The sequence below is a fragment of the Acromyrmex echinatior genome, chromosome 16 (assembly GCF_024713525.1).
Source record: "Acromyrmex echinatior isolate Ae372 chromosome 16, ASM2471352v2, whole genome shotgun sequence".
Classification (NCBI taxonomy): Eukaryota; Metazoa; Arthropoda; class Insecta; order Hymenoptera; family Formicidae; genus Acromyrmex; species Acromyrmex echinatior.
Genome location: NC_141867.1, coordinates 8644037 through 8661970, shown reverse-complemented (window position 1 = coordinate 8661970; position 17934 = coordinate 8644037). Strand labels below are relative to the sequence as shown.

General features: G+C 34.2%; 6 protein-coding genes and 1 non-coding gene across 16 annotated transcripts in view; 6 read left to right on the top strand and 1 right to left on the bottom strand.

Annotated features, from left to right (window-relative positions):
- The first annotated feature begins 11 nt into the window (after window positions 1-11).
- On the top strand, window positions 12-3342 carry Asciz (ASCIZ zinc finger protein). Its single transcript, XM_011052457.2, has 4 exons — window positions 12-263; window positions 376-817; window positions 923-1131; window positions 1733-3342. Exons 2-4 carry the CDS (start codon window positions 527-529, stop codon window positions 2871-2873), a joined length of 1641 nt encoding a protein of 546 aa, XP_011050759.1. The 5' UTR covers window positions 12-263; window positions 376-526; the 3' UTR covers window positions 2874-3342.
- l(3)04053 (lethal (3) 04053) lies at window positions 3073-6376 on the bottom strand. The gene is made up of 8 exons (XM_087414862.1): window positions 6073-6376; window positions 5417-5962; window positions 5140-5333; window positions 4984-5057; window positions 4811-4922; window positions 4643-4705; window positions 4394-4557; window positions 3073-4244 (listed from the first exon to the last, which is right to left on the bottom strand). The coding sequence occupies exons 1-8, from the start codon at window positions 6374-6376 to the stop codon at window positions 4112-4114; spliced, it is 1590 nt and encodes a 529-aa protein (XP_087270988.1). The 3' UTR covers window positions 3073-4111.
- Window positions 4019-8552, top strand: LOC105143895 (uncharacterized). 8 transcript variants are annotated; one of them, XM_011052455.2, is made up of 5 exons: window positions 4019-4152; window positions 6946-7143; window positions 7290-7451; window positions 7558-7747; window positions 7824-8552. In XM_011052455.2, the coding sequence occupies exons 2-5, from the start codon at window positions 7141-7143 to the stop codon at window positions 8213-8215; spliced, it is 747 nt and encodes a 248-aa protein (XP_011050757.1). In that variant the 5' UTR covers window positions 4019-4152; window positions 6946-7140; the 3' UTR covers window positions 8216-8552. The 8 variants fall into 8 exon arrangements, with proteins under 8 accessions (XP_011050757.1, XP_011050752.1, XP_087270995.1 ...); XM_011052450.2 differs by lacking the exon at window positions 4019-4152 and adding an exon at window positions 6482-6585 and having other exon boundaries at window positions 7061-7143; XM_087414869.1 differs by lacking the exon at window positions 4019-4152 and adding an exon at window positions 6542-6748 and having other exon boundaries at window positions 7061-7143.
- A 133-nt stretch (window positions 8553-8685) lies between these two features.
- LOC105143899 (uncharacterized) lies at window positions 8686-12569 on the top strand. Its single transcript, XM_087414872.1, has 4 exons — window positions 8686-9208; window positions 9276-9405; window positions 9501-9820; window positions 9995-12569. Exons 1-4 carry the CDS (start codon window positions 9158-9160, stop codon window positions 10310-10312), a joined length of 819 nt encoding a protein of 272 aa, XP_087270998.1. The 5' UTR covers window positions 8686-9157; the 3' UTR covers window positions 10313-12569.
- TRNAI-AAU (transfer RNA isoleucine (anticodon AAU)) lies at window positions 8707-8780 on the top strand. The gene has a single exon. It is a non-coding gene; the product is annotated as a tRNA-Ile (tRNA).
- Window positions 12428-17934, top strand: part of Ca-Ma2d (Ca[2+] channel Muscle-specific alpha2/delta subunit) — a 37714-nt gene continuing 32207 nt past the window's right edge. For both annotated transcript variants that reach the window (XM_011052469.2, XM_011052468.2), the window contains exon 1: window positions 12428-12569. The gene's annotated coding sequence lies outside the window, so the exon portion shown is untranslated. The remainder of the gene's footprint in view (window positions 12570-17934) is intronic.
- On the top strand, window positions 12440-16633 carry LOC105143901 (Zinc finger X-linked protein ZXDB). 2 transcript variants are annotated; one of them, XM_011052467.2, is made up of 3 exons: window positions 12440-12569; window positions 12700-14340; window positions 14533-16633. In XM_011052467.2, the coding sequence occupies exons 2-3, from the start codon at window positions 12895-12897 to the stop codon at window positions 16078-16080; spliced, it is 2994 nt and encodes a 997-aa protein (XP_011050769.1). In that variant the 5' UTR covers window positions 12440-12569; window positions 12700-12894; the 3' UTR covers window positions 16081-16633. The 2 variants fall into 2 exon arrangements, with proteins under 2 accessions (XP_011050769.1, XP_011050768.1); XM_011052466.2 differs by having other exon boundaries at window positions 12569-14340.

Below are 17934 nucleotides of genomic sequence, written 5' to 3'. Positions count from 1 at the left end.
GATTTGTTCCCGGCTCGCGACTCGCGACAAGTAGCGCCGCGCTGACAGGCTGAGGGCTGAGAAAATAGGGATGCGTGCGGGTACTCAAAAGCGATAATTATATCACTATTCTAATTCCGAATTTCTTACTGGTTTCAAGATGGTTTCGAACAGCTGAGATAAGCCCGGATGACTCTAACTATCTATACGATATCTGAAATTGTATCAATATCTTCGTTTGACGACAGACGTATAAGAAAAAGCTTTCCAAACGATGAATATACGTAAGATTTTATATATAAGAAAAATACTAAGTATTTTGGAGTACTTGTTGCATTTTAGAAAAAAATTAAGTATATTTTTAATACATTATACATGTCTTTAATTATGTTGTAGATACTGTAAATCAAAGAGACATCATGCTAAATAAGATGAGAAAAAAAGAAGAAAAACTGATAACATTTAGTCAAGTATTTTTTGTATATTGCTGAGTCGACAAATATACCGGTGAGAGTTTATGTGAAATCATGTCATAAGATAACCTGCAATGCCGAGGAGACCTGATAGACCGGCTGAAAGCAGCGCATCGCTATCCGTGAAGATGATCTGTCCATCGCCGGAAGAGCTAAGTGTAATAAATAACAATGTCAAATGCGAGCAATGCGGGCTTGTTTTTAGAAACGAACCGCGTTACCGGCTACATGATCTTAAGGTGCACCAGCACAAAAAATTAGATAAAATTGCAAAGGAAAATGCACGCTATCATTGCCCAATACAGTCGTGCGTCTATGCTATTAATTCTCAGAGATACTTTAGCACCATGAAATACTTGAAACAGGTATGTATATTTCGATATTTCATATGATAATGAACATGAATGACAAAAAAGTTGGAGAAATTAATTTTAAGAATATATTAATAATGCTATACTATATCCTTTTAGCATTATTTGAAGGTACATGCAGAAAAAAATTATGCGTGTGATCGCTGTGGCAAAAGTTTTTCCACTGAATCCGCTAAAAACGGACATACAAGAGTCTGTGGCATAGAGTTCACATGTTCCTGTTCAAAGACTTACATCACATATGAAGCGTTACTTACACATGCAAAGCGATCTGTGCACACTATAACAGAAAATTATAAAAATTCACGGTATGTTTATTCACATTGCGCATTTTTAGTAATGGCATAATTAGTGATGAGTATCAAGATGCTTTGAATTAATTCGAATATGTCATGAAAAATTCGAATTAATTCGAATATGATTCGAAACCATACAATTTTAAATATCTTGAGAAGTCTTGAATGTTTTGAAAAATCTCGAATATCTTGAATGTTTTAATAAATTTAAATAATTAAAAAATGGTTTCTTTTGTTGATTTTTTTTAAATTAAAGTGAAAATACATTTGACGAAAATAAAAATTTACTTGATTTCAAGAAATGAGATTTAAATCACAGAAAGTTTTCTTTAATCGCAATGCTCAAATTTCTTTAATTTAAACAAATGTTTTTTTTTAATCGATGAAATCAAGAATTATCAAATTTTAAGACCTATCAAGACTTTCAAGATTTATCAAGATCTATCAAGACTTTCAAGAGTATACAGTTTCGAATAATATTCGAAATGTTTCAAAACAGAGCAATTAAATTGATTGAAAATTCGTAAGAGATATGATTGAATACCCATTAGTAGGCATGATTATCATAACGGTAGTTGAATAAAAAATTTACTGATATATTTATAATATGCAGACATACCAACTCCAAGACAACGCAAATTATCTTACCAAGAAAAATTATAAGTAAACCTGTCTCAATACTACCCAATCCAGATAAATCTGGAAAGAATAGCGAAAATATTAATATGATAAAAAATACATCCGATGTCGGAGTACAAACAGACGATTATAAAAAAAGCAAGAGACTGAGCCCTCTAAAATTCAACAATAACAATCTACACAATACGAAACGTCGTATATCTCAGCAAACACAAACCAATCATTTTTCTAAGGAGAAAACCTCCGGAAAATCAATAGAAACACAAACACCACAAGCAAACAGAGAATTGCCGAAGATAAACAAACGTGGTGGAAAGTGTCGCGCATTATCGAAACAATCAGAACAGACGTTGCTAAAAGAGGATCTTAATCTCGGCAATAATTTCGCATCAACCAATTTATTTCCGGCTAGTCCGCTGCCGCTTCGTCACGACGTGGGCTTACAGGATTTCTGGGAGGAGAAGAATACTTCAGGCACGCAAACGATACCAGAAAAAGATATATTCGAGGCATTTAATGATAGCGTGACTCAAACGGAATTTGATACATTCTACAATCACAGTCATAATCCTTTAATACAATGCGTACCGAAGAGTACAGTGGCTTTAATGACTTTGCCTTATGTCGAGGACACGTCAGCAGTTGAAGGGTATTCTTTCGCTTCGACCGATGGGATGTCCCAGGCAGATCTTATGCTAACCACTAAGACATTCGAAGACAGATTTAGCAGTATAGAAACGCAAACTGAGCAAGCCTTTTCTCCTTCGTATTTTTATTCCGAATCTTTCGGGTCGAGACCGTTTGCTTTAAGTTCAAACATTGAAACGCAAACTACAGATAATCTAGACAACATGGAACAACTGCTATACAGCAACACGTACACTCAAACATGCGATAAAATGTTGTCTTCTGATTTAGGACTATCTAATATACAAACTCAGACTGCTTGGTCGCACGACGATACTACAGTTTCTACCGAGACTCAAACAAAATCCTTGATTTGCGGAACCGATTGCAACATTCCCACTGGAGCCTGTAGATCCTGGTTAAATACACAAACGAGTCACACCGAAACACAGACCGATCTACTTAGTATTTTTGAGGGACTTGAATAAAATATATTCTTTTTTCACTGCAACTTCAATAAGTTACTTAGTTCTTCATATTTTTATTGTATTTTTTGAAATATTCATTTTTATATTTATCTTTTATCATTTCATGCAATATGTTAAAAAAGTATTAATTTCAAATTCGTAACACGATTTGTCGTCGAAGGATAAGTATCCGATCTTTGAAATTTTCTAACTTCTATACTTCATCTCCCAATTTTTTCATTTATTTTATTCCAAGTGTGCCAAATAAAAAAAGTTGACAAATCGAGTATCATAAATGTTATCCATCTGCAGTTGCACATTTGTATATGTATGGTATGTGTATGTACATGTGTATGTATATGTATATAGAAATGTATATATCTGATTTCTTTCAATACCAAAGTATTACGCATATATTGTACACAATTCGAGTGTACTTCGCATGTATCTACATACGATCGAAAATAAATATATACGACATTATATACAAGCATTGTGATCTGAACTTATTAGTAAATTTATGGACTGGAATCGGACTAAATGTATAATTGTTATATATGTCTATTTAAAGCCTCATGTGTACATATCGTATACGCGGTAAGACAGAGTCTCGATATCTCTTGTATATATAAAAAATATATTCTAGCTTTACATCACGTGTTATGCTGCGTGATGAAAACAGATGAATATTTTTAATGTCTATCAACTTTGCGATATCACGTAAGATTCTGATTATTTTTTTAAATTTGCATTTTTTGTTCACACGTACAATATACAACTAAGAAAATATGTTCCTCTTCAATCAAAGAAGGTCATGATATCGTCGGAAATGTATCTGCTCCTTTGCATCGTCATTGATTCGATTAAATAAATTTTACAAATTGTCACAAATATAAAAATATTACGAATATTTTATAAATAATATATATTTATACGTTCAAATCGAAGCGATCTTACGTTAGGATATTAGTCTGGGCGGCAGCAGGAGGGATGGAAATTAAAAATTCTGCAACGAATGTAGATAACAAGGAACGATTGAAATAATAAATTCTCATTGCGTTCAAAATATCAATACATTGCATAGCAATGCATTGATATTAATGTGTTGAATCGATCAACGTATGGATCATTTATCATCAATGGATGCGCAGTGAAATTGGGAATTGATGGGATATATGATGAAGTGATAAAAAGGAGAATAGTGTGAAAATACGAATATATATAATATGTATATATATAGAGAAAGAGAGAAAATTCCATTATACTGCGGGACCGGTGGCATTATCCTCGTCGGAATCAGGTAAAAAGTCTTTGGTCCAGTCTTCTATCCTGTCCACATTTTCGAGGGTTGATGCGAGCACTCTCAGATTATCCACACCGGACATTAATTGTCTGTAAAGGAATATATGAAATCTCGTTTAGATTTGAAAAAAAAACTACGCATCTCTTTATTAAAATAGACAGTATTCCATTCTAAATTAATTATAAAATGTTTCAAATATATTTTTTGTAATTGATAGTAGTCAAATAATTAAGGATACCTGAGGGATACTTCAGCCGACGATGCAGCCGCGAATAAATCACGCGCAAGCCTTCTAATTGTACGATTCATATTAACAGCACCAGCATTCGATTCACTTTGTCCAGCCGCCGAGATACTAGCTCGAAGTTCACTATTCTCTAGTCGTAGTAGAGATATCTCTGTCTAAATTAACAGATTTGCAAGTCGATACATCAGAACGTGTTATATTCTGTTTCATTATAGTTGGTCAAGCATAAACAATACTAACCGTTAAAATCTTAATTTCTTTTTTCAATGATGTGACAGTACTTTCAGCATTAACTGCTCGCTTCTACGAAATACAAATAGAATGCTGTCATCGTTTCCCAATGGCACATGTAGTCAGTAAGAATTCCAATTTGCAATTTGAAATGCAAATCCTTATCTTTGTACTTACTGTACTTCGTTTTAAGTTATCTTCGACTTGCTCCATCGCTTTTTCCAAGTGCACAGTCTCTTCGTGTTCTACTTCCTTTTTAGATAACAATTCTGCCTCCAATGAACGAATTCTGCAATTAACGGATCGATGTAAACTGAAATTTATTCCAACAACATATAATTTATAATTACCTTTCCATTTTTTCACTAAGTTGCCTTCGAGATGCTTCTAATTGTTGACGTAATCTTTCATTTTCGAATAAAAGCTGTAATAATATATAATTTCGGATTCTCTCCACTTCCTCTATATCTTATTTATTAGATTACTGTATTACACAGCGATCTTACCCTTCTTTCTGTGGATTCTGTCATGCTCGCTGTAGGTTCTGAATCTGAAGATCTATGTATAGGACCATCGCTTAAGAAGTCTGGTAGAGATTTGTGAACATTCGCTTCACCTCCTGATGGAAGATCGCCTCGTGCGGTTGTATTTATACTAGGATTGGAGTCAGGAAAGGGTAATGGCAAATCGAATGGAAATCCTGTAAAAAAAATACCTCTTATCTTCACAAACTTAGCAGGAACATAATTGTATAATTTGAAACATGAGACTTCTGCAAGATACCTCTGTGTTCAGGACGAGGAAAGATAGGTGCAGTTTCGTTGAGTCTATCCTCGAACATAGGTAGGTCCAAGTGATTTGAATGCATTTGATTTTTTGTATTTGATGCAGAATGATCTCTGTGTGGTAAGCCTTTGTGCAATGTATCAGTGAGATCAAACGATCGTAGATCATCGCATAAGATGTCAGAGTCGTTCTTTTTGGTCTCGTTCCGTAATCGAGACTGCCTTTGCTCCATACTGTTCAATGCAAAATCCGGCAGATTATCCACATCAGGTAGTATTGGTTGACTATTTTCATGATTTAGGTAACACTGTTCAATAACCAGGTGATCCTGTACAAAGTCTGGCAATTCCGTTGGGTTTCGACCGGAATAAACGCCGCTGCCGACATTATCTTTATCAAGAACGTTACCAGGACTCGATGTAGAGGATGAATAGACTTTTGGCCTTGCCCCGGTGTTGTGATAGTTGGTTTGCTGCATACCATTCTTTAAGAAGGCCTTAAAACTAAAGGGATTGTTGTCGCGACGCGACGACGCGTCTTGACCTGCGAAAAATCATTTTTAGCTTCCACAGTCAGACGAGAAAAAGAAAAAATAATCTCCTGCATCAAAGCGTCCGCGTAGTATAATAAATACAATGATAATGAATTCTAACCTGTCGACTGCTCGATGGAGTCGACGTGACTCCTGCTGAAACGGTCCGACGTCGGCGACGGGTTGTTCATTGATTGAGTATCCTGGCAACGAGCGGAGGATATCATTTTCTCTTCATCGGACGACGAAAACGGCAGAAAGACCATTTCGTTCCCTGACAGAGATGAGTTCTTACACTCCGCTACGCAGGGCGTCCAGGAGGAGGTCGTCTTCTCCTCCTCCTCGTCAGACGACGAGGACCACAAGTGGCGTTGAGACAACGACAACCGACGATCTGGATCGTCGGTCCTCTTACGGCTCGCCATAATTCGCGTCGACGCTACGATCGAGTCATTTGCGACTCGTTTTCGCCGAGAGAAGTATGCGCTCGCTAAGCTTGCTTCACGTCTGTCACTGTCTGTCTGCCTGCTGATCGTGTCAGGTTAGGTTGGCTCGATCAGCAATACTCGTCGATGCTCTTTAATGTGTGTCCATTACTCTGCTCCCTTTGCTCTGCTCACTCTGCACTCTGCGTGTAATTATTCACGACGCGGTCTTCGCATTTCGCACTTCGCACTTCGCAGTAGTACACCGTGTGTTTAGCTGGCGATCTGTATCCTATATTTAACTTAAAGACCTAAACACAATAAATAAACTGTTTACACCGTCGCGACCTTCATGTTTAGATCAAATATAGAGTAATCATAAACTAAATACACTTTCTACGCTTGAAACAGTTCGAAACGATATGGAGATCTATTTAATTTCTAAAATAAAAGAAAAGATATGAAACTTAGAAAAATGTAATTGAACGAGTGAAGTGAACAAATTTTTCTCGCTTTTTCTCGTGCGACTTTTTCATCAGTGATTGTAATTGTACACAGTTCTTTTTCAGCTACCAGTATATCGATGCATCTCTTTCTTTCTCTCTTGAACGATTGACACATTTCATTTAAAATTGACATTTTAAGAGCAAGTTATTGATATATATTCTTATGTCTTATTGATAGTCTATCGATATTTACATTATAACTTTGAAGACCTGCACGACGCGCTTAGCCCATTGATTCGATATATAGCCTTTGGAAAGATGGTGAATATAAATTTTTAATTTTAATCTATTGAGAATCATTCACTTGGAATAAATAATAATGTTTTTAATAAATGACATATAATACCTAAAGAAAATTTAGAAAATACAGATTAATCGTATAGGTATTTACTTGGTTTTTGTTACAGTCAGGTGTCTATTGTATCTCCTGTAAACAATTGTCTGATGATAATCACCGAAATGTGTTTGATGACAAATTGTTGCTTAACTTACAAGAAAAAGACACACATGAGAAACCTGATGGATATATGACACTGAGGGATGCTATTGAATTAATTACTGGTCATACAGTGAATATTATATAATAATTTATATTTAGTTTATCACATATATATATATGTTTATACATACGACAATTTAATGTAAATACATATATATTATATTGCTCTTTTTTAGATATCAAAGATAGATAATGCAATTTTGTGTAAAATATGTTTTTATAAAGTAGAATCATATATAAAATTCCGTTCTCAACTCGTTGCTTCATTTGGAAAATTAAACGTCCAAATATCAGACTGTGATTCACTAAATTTCACAAGTATGGATACTACGAATACTTCACTAATCTCTAAAATAACTAGTACAGGTTTGTTTATAATCAATGATTAAGACATTGTGATTAAGACAGTTATGTGCATATATTGCTGCATGTAAAATTTCAGAATCAGAAATATTCAAGGAGATAATAAACGTCAATGAAAACAGTGTTTCCTCAAATTGTAGCATTAATCTAGAGCTATCGAGCAACGAGACGTCATTATGTTTATCAGATTTCCATCATTATGTTGATAATGTCTCTGATGATGTCAGTGATATTGATGATTATTTGAATGTTGATATATCTCATTCAAGAATTCAGAAGAGTGATATAGAATCAGATGTAAATGTATGTTCTTGCGAAGACGATGAAATATTAGAGTTACCTGTCGAATATAAACACAGTGAAATTATCAATATCAGTTCAACAGAATCAGAGGAAGATTACGATTATGGACCGACTTTCAAAAAAATTAAGCTTTCAAATCGAATTTCATCTCCAGTGATATCATCTTAATGTAATAATTTATGAAGATTGTACATATTGAAGAAAATTGTACATATTGATTGAAGAAAAAATTTTTATTAAATATTATATGCATGACAGATTTAAAAGTAAATCACATCACAAAAACAGTCAGCAATCAAAATATATTATAAAAAGTATATAATGTATATACATATACATATATATATTTATATATATATATGTGTTATGCACCGTCGAGTTTTGGGGCGGAGAAGCACTAATAATTAATTGCTCTGTATATGCTTAAATATAATATGTACTCTATTTTGTAATTTATAACTTTATTTTAAACACGACTATGAATAAAATATTATTTTAAAGCTTACTCTTTAAATTCACATATTTATTTTAATATTTCCTATATTACTGGTAGATATATTTAACTTGTAATTCTTATTAGTTTGCTTATTATAATTTTTATTTTTATTTTTCTTTTCAAAAGAACTATAATAACAATATGATAAGAGTATTGTACAACTGGCCCATTAGCTCAGTTGGTTAGAGCGTCGTGCTAATAACGCGAAGGTCGCGGGTTCGATCCCCTCATGGGCCAATTTTTTTTTCAATATTATATCTTATTTTAACATTTAATTGATATATATATATATATATATTTTTTATTTTTGAGAATTTTTGAGAATTAAGAGATTTAATTAAATTAGTACAAAGAAGTACTGAACTTTTACAATAATTTATGAAAATTAACTACATATTTGTAAATGAATATTTATAAAACTTAGCGAGTACATTTTTTATTTTCTAATTGGTGCATATATTTATATTTTTTTTTAATCTTTAAAAAAATTATGAGTATTTTTGCAATATGAAGTTCACATCGTTTTTTGTTTCATTGCTAAATAGTACATATCAGAATATACATATTTTATTTTTTAATATGTAATTGTGAACGTAAAATATTATTTATCCTCGATGGCACATTTTCGGTCCGGACTCCAAATTTTCGGTTTACTTTCATTAAACGTAAGACTTGATCTTGATGCCTGTATGTAAACAGTATGTTAATATATTTTTAATTTATTCTCAGAAGAATAAATATAACCCCTTCTTGTGGCAACAATCGTGGCAATACGCCAAGTCTGTCTGTTCAAAGAAAAATATTATTGAAGGTTGTAACAGACAATCAATATCAACTCTATCAAAGATACCTGAACATTATGGTGAAATTTATTAAAAAATTTATGGACCATTATATAAATAATAAAATTAAAAAAAGCTCTGTTTCTAACATAATTATTTCAATATATCTGAACAGGAGTAAGGAAAAAAATATGTTTTTTGAACATTCAAAGAGCATCATCGACACAGAAGAAGCCCGCAAAACGAAAATTGTCTCTTTGGAAATATGTATTTGGTCCTAAGAAATCCTCAAAGAATCCTCGTGCTCAGCTGACCAATTATCAAGAACAACCGAATTCCAAGAATTTGCGTTATCAAATGGCATCTAAGAATGTAATCGATCCGATTAAATCGAAAAATACAAGATTTACAGAACTACACCCTAAGTCATCACCCTCGTATAAATTGCCCACAGCTGTTTTGTTGAACAAGGCGATGGTAGAAGGTTTCCCTAAGGTAGCAAAGAACATTCAGTTACAGTATAATTATACTTTTCAAGACTATTTTCCCAGATTTGAAAATCATTGACAGCTTAAGGAAAGGAGATATTATATTTTATATTTTTTACAGACATAATTATAATGTGTTGTTTTCATATTATTATAAGAATGTATTATTAATTATTAAAAGGACAATAAAACTTGCGAGGGTAAGATAGTTACACCTACAACACCTAGAAAATTATACGAAGAAATGAAGCCGCATGCAAACAATTTAAATACCAAGAAGATCACCAATCAGCATCAAAAAAACATTAAATCAGAGAATACTAAATCATATCCTCCGACCTATGAGAAATCTCAAATATCGAAGGTACCAATATCAGACTCGAAGGAAGCTCGCGATATTACAGCGAAGATATTGCATCAGGCGATGGCACAGGAAAAGCCGCGAATGCATTCGAGAATTAAGCAACTCAAAATTTTAATAAAAGAGATGTCCAAGTGATGTCCCAATATGAGATCACAAATAAATCCATAGTGTAAAAATTCTGATAAATAGTTATAAGTATATAAGTAATAAACATCTTCGTGAGATCTTTAGTTCCTTTATAATTTTTTCAGTTTGATAAGTCCGATAAGTTGTGTAATTATGGATACGCAATGAATGATCCTTTTACATTCTGAAATTTTGCTCCATATGTCTATATATATATAGAAGAAAACTATAAAATTCAAGATATTGAAGGAAAAAATTTCGTTAAAGAGAAGATTGAAATGAAAGGCCTATTCTACAATGTGCTCTTTGTGTTTCCTTGCTTTTTATCTCTTGCTTTTTTCCTCCTTTGCAATCATTTTATCGATAATTGCTCCGTGTTTTCTGTTTCTTCCCGTACAACACAGAAAGATCGCAGAAATATTGCAGAATGATTTCATTAAAACATTGCAATATGCATGATGGTTGCGAAACATTGTTGAAAAATTCCAACAATTAAGATGTTCTCTTTTTGTTACATTGCAAAATGTTCCAGAAATATTGTAATGTAATGTATTTAGATAAATTTTTTATGAAGACTTCAAAATGAAAACTATTTCTATATAAATATCTCATTTTAATTTTTCTACAAATATATATATTATATTTCTAGTGGTATGTACTTTTCAAAAGCAATTTTTTAAAACCATAAAATATTTCAATAAATATAATATTAATTTTGAAGGATAAATTTATTCGTAAGGATAAAGCATGTATGTGTGTGCCCCGAACAAACTACAAAAATATTATCCACATTAATATAATAATATAGTCGCTTGATAAGTTAATCATGGATTAAGTTAATCGCAGTAATTTTTTTTAATTCGAAACCATTCCGAGTTAATTAAAATCGATTAAAAAATGATGATATGATTTATGAAGTTCGGGCGCTGGTTTATTCTTGCGTTCATTAGGTAATACATATCGATCACATAATTAATATTTCAATAAATCGGTTTCAGCAGCTTAATTGCTTATCATCTTATCTGATGCATTGATAATGATGCATTGATTGTATCCAAACTATTATACAATCTTTTGATTTCATATTTAAAATAAATATAAAACTTAGCTAATGAAATGGCCGTCAAATAATAGATCAATAAATTTTTTAAATATTTAAATATAAAATGAAGTATATTAATTATTATATCATAAAAACGGCTGTTAAACTAAAAGACTGTACTACATAAATATTGTAAACTTATATTTTTATATTATTATTATTGTAACAATTAAAGAATTATAGTTTTGTAATATTATGTTTGTGGAATATTACAAGCATATTACTGACATTTTGCAGACATATTGTTAATTTACATTTCTGTAATACTTCTATAGTAGCGATGTTACATTGCAATCTGCAATATTGCAACGTTGCAGCAATATTGCTTCAATCTTCTGTGCTGTATGGGTTCCGAAGTTCGTTAACTTTTATCTCGGGCGACATAAAACAAAAAGACAAGATGTTAAGACTAATTCTACAATGTGCTCTTAGTTTCCTATTTCTTGCTGTTAGTCTCTGTTTGTCTCTTGCCTTTTTCAATAAGACAAGAGACAACAGCAAGAAATAGAAAACAAAAAGCACATTGTAGAATTAGTCTAAAGCTTATTCTACAATGTGCCTTTTGTTTTCTGTTTCTTGCTTTTTATTATTTTTTACATCTTGTCTTTTTGCTTCTTATCCGATTTTTTGTTTTATGTCGCCCGAAATAAAAGTTATTGAACTTCAGAAGAAACAAGAAATACATAGCAAGAAATGCAATTTTTCGTCGATAAAACGTTTATACCATACGGTTGTAAAGAGGGAAAAAATCAAGAAGTAAAAAGCAAAAAATAAGAAACAAAGAGCACATTGTAGAATAGACTTAAAGAATACGTCAGAAAGAACAGATCTTTGTTACCGTGACGTTGACGCGTCATAAGATAATCGTGAGTGCCACTAGATGGCTCAGCTGCGGCTGTGGCTGCGAGCTAGCTGTGCGCGTCAGTTTGCCCGTTGATTGTTGATTGTTTTATCATTTTCTCTTTATTGTTATCTGTAGAAAGAGAGTATAATTAGCGAGTCGCGCGTAAATATTTACCTCGTGGTCACGAGCAAAACTCGGCAAACGCCGGAGGAAACAACCTCGCTCCCTGTCGTTATCACCGGACGAGTCTCCCTATCGGACATAACCGCTATATCGATCCGACACATCGCTGCCTAGTCTGCCCGCCACAGCAGTACATGGTAAGAGGTTATGTTGACTTCGACAATTCGCACCGCGCGATCCTCGGCGACTTGCGATTGCTCGGTATAAGGTGCGGATTGTAGAGATTTAGAGAAACGGATTGCATCTTAGTATTGCGTTTTGCCGCAGAAACAATTGGTAAGAAAAATGGTGCTCGCTTCGAGACGCTCGGTGACAATTGCACGTGCAACGAGTCGTAGCATCGGGCTCCTGGAACGGAGCCCCTTCTTGCCGTGAAAAAAATATAATGTTCTGTCGAATGTCGTTATCGCTCCACACCAACGTGGGCTTCCTCCGCAGTGCCGGCCACGGAGCAGACCACAAATGTCTTGTAAAGGAACTGCCGCCATCACCGCATGTACATCCAGACGACATAGTCGCGAGAGGATTAGTTCCGAGAGCGAAGGAACGGAATACGTACCTGTTGATGCTCTTTTTGCTTCATCGAGAACGGAAGAGGTCAGTAAGAGGGATCAAAGAACAAGAAGAAATGAGAATTGGCAACAAACGGTGACTGGAAAAGGTGTTGACGTCGTTGAGACGGTAGCTGACTTTGAGAAATGGCTTAAGATGCGTAGCACGGAACCGCCGGTGCCATCAAGTATGGACTTGGACGCAACCAAGATGGTAGAAGGCGTAGATAGATATCTGGGTGAAGAGGTGCTATCACATGGCTGTTTTCTGAGCAAAGATCCATATGGTCTGTCCATCGACATCGATTTGGCAGACACTAAGAAGCTTAATCTGTCGTCAAGTTATGATCCAATATTACAAGATCTGACGCACAGCGATAATCGATTACTGGAACCACCATGCGAGAAGGTCGTCGACGAGTTTATACTACCAGAGTTCCAGCTGGATCATTTGGATCCACTAGTGACTCTCACGCCGGATGATATGATAGTGGCTGGTGAGATTCTGCCGTCTGCGAGCAGCCAGTCAATGATAAGTGTAGAAAATCACGATGTCGAACAAAATACTTCAAAAATAGGAGTTCCTATGCAGAACAATGAGACACTCTGTGAGAAATCCACACAGGTTACTCTCAATCAACTACCAGTGAATATAGTCGTAAACAAAATAGAGGAAGAAGAAATAAAGATAGAACAGGAAACTGTAGTACAATCTTCGTTAAATTCTTCGGAGCTCTTCATTGGGACTCTACCATCGATGGAGGAGAGTTCATCAAATACCATGACAAATTCCATGGAAATAGATACACACGGTATGGTAATAGAACAATTGAAGAAGACAAAACTCGAACCTCGTATTATCAAGAAACGTCGACAAATGACAGAACGAATAGAGAAGAAGTTTGATAAGCATATTAATGGCAAAAGCTTTGCCGTTGACACAGACTCACAGGATGGCATGATGGCTGTAGTCGCTATATCTACTGACAAAACCTCCAACATGACACAGATTGTTATCAATACTGGCACAGAGAAACAGATCTATCAAGGCAAGACTTCGGAATTGATTGAAGCAACAGGCAATTTTCCAAAATTGCCCAAGATAGATACTTCGGCCACAGTTTGGAATGGCACAGTTGAATACGGTACCGATAGTAATCCAAGTAATCAATATGAAATTGTTATATCCAATGCACTGGAAGAATTAGGTATCACCGACGATAGCCTGCAACCTTTGTGCGCCACCGAACACGACAAGGTGTGGCTCTGTCCACGAGACGGCTGCAACAGACAATTCGGTAGATTGTACACTCTGAAGGGTCATTTGTTGGCCCATTATGGAGTTAGACCGTTTAAGGTATATAAAAAGATATGATATTTATCTTCTTTCTTTAATCTATTTTGTCGCAGTGATATAAATTTTGCAGCAAATAAAATAAAATAAAAGTGTTTAAAGTTAATTTTGTGAACTAGCTCTTAAAATTACTCAGCATATAAGCGTGTTCTTTTTTTCATTTCACAATTGTTTTAATTGGCTATATTTTTGCAGTGCGACTTTGAGGGCTGCACTTGGGCCTTTTATTCAGAGTTCAAGCTGAAAAGACACAAGGAGACACATCTGAAGCGTAAGGATTATGTGTGCGAGGTGGAAGGCTGCAATCGTCGTTTCACTACCGTCTACAATCTATGGAGCCACGCGAAGTTGCACAATCGTCCCAATCGAATCGTGTGCCAGGTGCCAGACTGCGGTGAGAAATTTCAGACGAAACGAGCATTGGAACTACACATGAAGTCGCACGACCAACGCCATGCACCTTATGTGTGTCAGCATGAAGGTTGTGGCAAACGTTACTACAGTAGCAATGCATTGACGTCTCATCAACGATCACATAGCTATAAGGAAGTGGATATCAAGTGTTCATGGCCGGGTTGTGGCAAGATTTTCGACAAGCCTTGCCGACTCAAAGCACACATGCGGTCTCATACCGGCTATAAACCATATCCTTGTACTTTTCAAGACTGTAAATGGGCTTTCTCATCATCCAGTAAGCTTAAGCGCCACCAAAAGAAGCACACGAACGAGCGTAAATTTGTGTGCGACGTGCCGGATTGTGGCAAGGCATTTATGCGCTCGGAACATCTGAAGGAGCACCGGTTAACACACACGGAAGGCCGCTTTTTCCAATGCTTCGTGTGTGATGCCCGATTCTCTGCCAAGAGCAGCTTGTATGTACACATCAAAAAACATCAGCAGATTAAACCTGAAAACGTAGCCAATGATATGTTTGAGCGCACTTCTGGTAATCAAAAACGTATGAAAACAAAAGAATCTCATTATTCGCGAGTGAAGCCGTCAAGCAAGTCGAAGCGATGGAACACGGAACTGATAAATGCCGCAGAGATTATCGCGAAGGAAAACGAAATTGAGAAGCAGAGTGCCAGTACATGTTCCCAGGATGAGGACCAAATGGAGTGGCTGTATCGTTGTCCGATAGAGATATGCGGACATTTAATCAGCAGCGAAACGATTCTTCGTGAGCACATGTTAAAAGTACATGGCATACAATGCGACGATTTATTGACTAAACCGTCTTCGAACGATGTCGATATAGATTATGTTTTATGTACCGTGCACAGTTCGCCAAGTTCATCCACTATCGTCGAAGAAGAACAAATGGTCATGGTGACTCCGTGCGATGCCGTTATTCTTGATACCTTCTCGTCAAAAACAGATCATTGTTTGCCAGAACCGGAACCGCCACCTTTCAATACCTTGCTGAAGAGCTCGGAATCATTCCAAAATGAGCAGATTAACAAGGAAACTGTATCAGTGAAGGAGCAGGGTTCAGCAAGGACAGATCTAACATATTCTGATTGGTCTAAATTGAAGAAGGACAGTACATTGACGAATTCGATAATAACGGAAACGTCGGACATTGTATTGGGCACAAGTGATGATTTGAGCGAAGGTCTGTTGCTCACAGAAGAGCTACCGTCGATGTACTATCAAGACGATGTGGCAGGTACGGAATATCAGGTGCTGTTATTAGATTCAAGTCCGCTCGAGAGTGCCAGTAATTTGCGCGGTCTCGAGTGATTTTCGTGATGGACGCAAGTGATGATTTTTACTATCATGGTTCCGAATGATTTTTCGTGATAAAGTGCTCTCGATCAAGTGATTGCTGTATAATTATTTTGAACATGACGTGATAATCATAAATATTTTAAACGTAGCTTAAGAATGGCATAATAGTGATAATTTTGAATAATGATGATCGTTATTATATTAAACATAGCTTTTGTGGTATGTATACGTATGTATGTATGTATGTGTGTGTGTGTGTGTGTGTGTGTGTGTGTATATATATATATATATATATATATACACACATACACACACACACACATACATATAAAATATATATGTATATACACTACACACACACACATGCGCGCGCGCGCGCGCGTGTGTGTATGTGTGTATATATATATATATATATATATATATATATATATATATATATAAATAATTTTAACACGATCTGTGATCCAGGAGCTGGCCTCAGCCTGATATTCATTTGTACTACGCGGCTCATAATCGCTTTAAATCGTTATTTTATTAATAAATCGTTGATATTTTTCCATAAAAATCACCATCTGTGTACTTCATTGCTATCGCTATCCGATTATAACATGCTTTTCGAAATCATACAGTTTACAAGTAATTCATTATTCATCTATTTTTTTTCAGCGTTTCAATTTTTCTTATAATATACAGTATACACACACACACACACACACGCGCGCGCGCGCGCGCATGTATTTATAAAATCCTCGCATTCATGATACAATTCAATAATATTATATCATGTTATGGAAAGTTTATATGACATATATTTTTTCTAAAAATAGTGATATTAAATTACTCTACAATAATCTCTATAGCACGTGGTAATAAAAAAGTGTATAAAAATGGAATATACAAAAGGATATTTTACAATTCTTAATTGTTTTATGCTGCGAATTTATCTACATGTGCTATATTTTATCAAACAGTTGAAAAAGATAATTGGCTACATATACAATAATCATATAAACGCATCATAATAAAAGTTTAGCTAGATAGGAACTCTCGCATGGAACGAACATTGTGTTGAGCTCTATAATAATGAATCTTTCTTCAAATCAAATTATGGTATATTAATTATTTCGGATTGTATGTGCAGCCTTATGTAAGCATCTTGCTTTTACATACTTTTCGTTTAGCATCGTATCGAAATTTCTAACTAATTTACAATAAAGACAATCACTAATTTATTAATTATTATATGTTATTAAATCCTAAATTTCGATATAAGAGTAAAATACCTATAATCTTGGTTCTATAAATAATGTTATTAATGATACCAGCTAATACAAAAGAACGTTTATATCTTAAAGGATACGATGTTCACGTAATTTGAATTAATTTAATAATGCGTTTAAGCAAAATGTAATTTTATCAGTCTAAATATAAAAATGTGTTTAACGTTTTTCAATGTTATAAAAGTAACATGTAAGATAAATAATATATATATATATATGTATACATACATTTGTAATATTATTTATCTCACATATTATTTTTATAACATTGAAAAACATTAAACGCATTTTTATATTTAGACTGATAAAAATTATATATATATATATATATATATATATATATATATATATATATAAATAAAACACCAAACTAAGTAAAAATATTAATTCGTACAATTCATATGTAATTAAAATACTTGTGTGATTACTGTTTCTGTTTTCTTCATTGAAATTTTTACAACTATTTAAAGAAAAAAGAAACACTACTATTTTACATGAACTTTTATTTGTTCTATGTAAATAGCAAATAATTGAACGTATCTAGAACAATGACGATTATAATAACCGAATTAAAGCGTCCATAAAT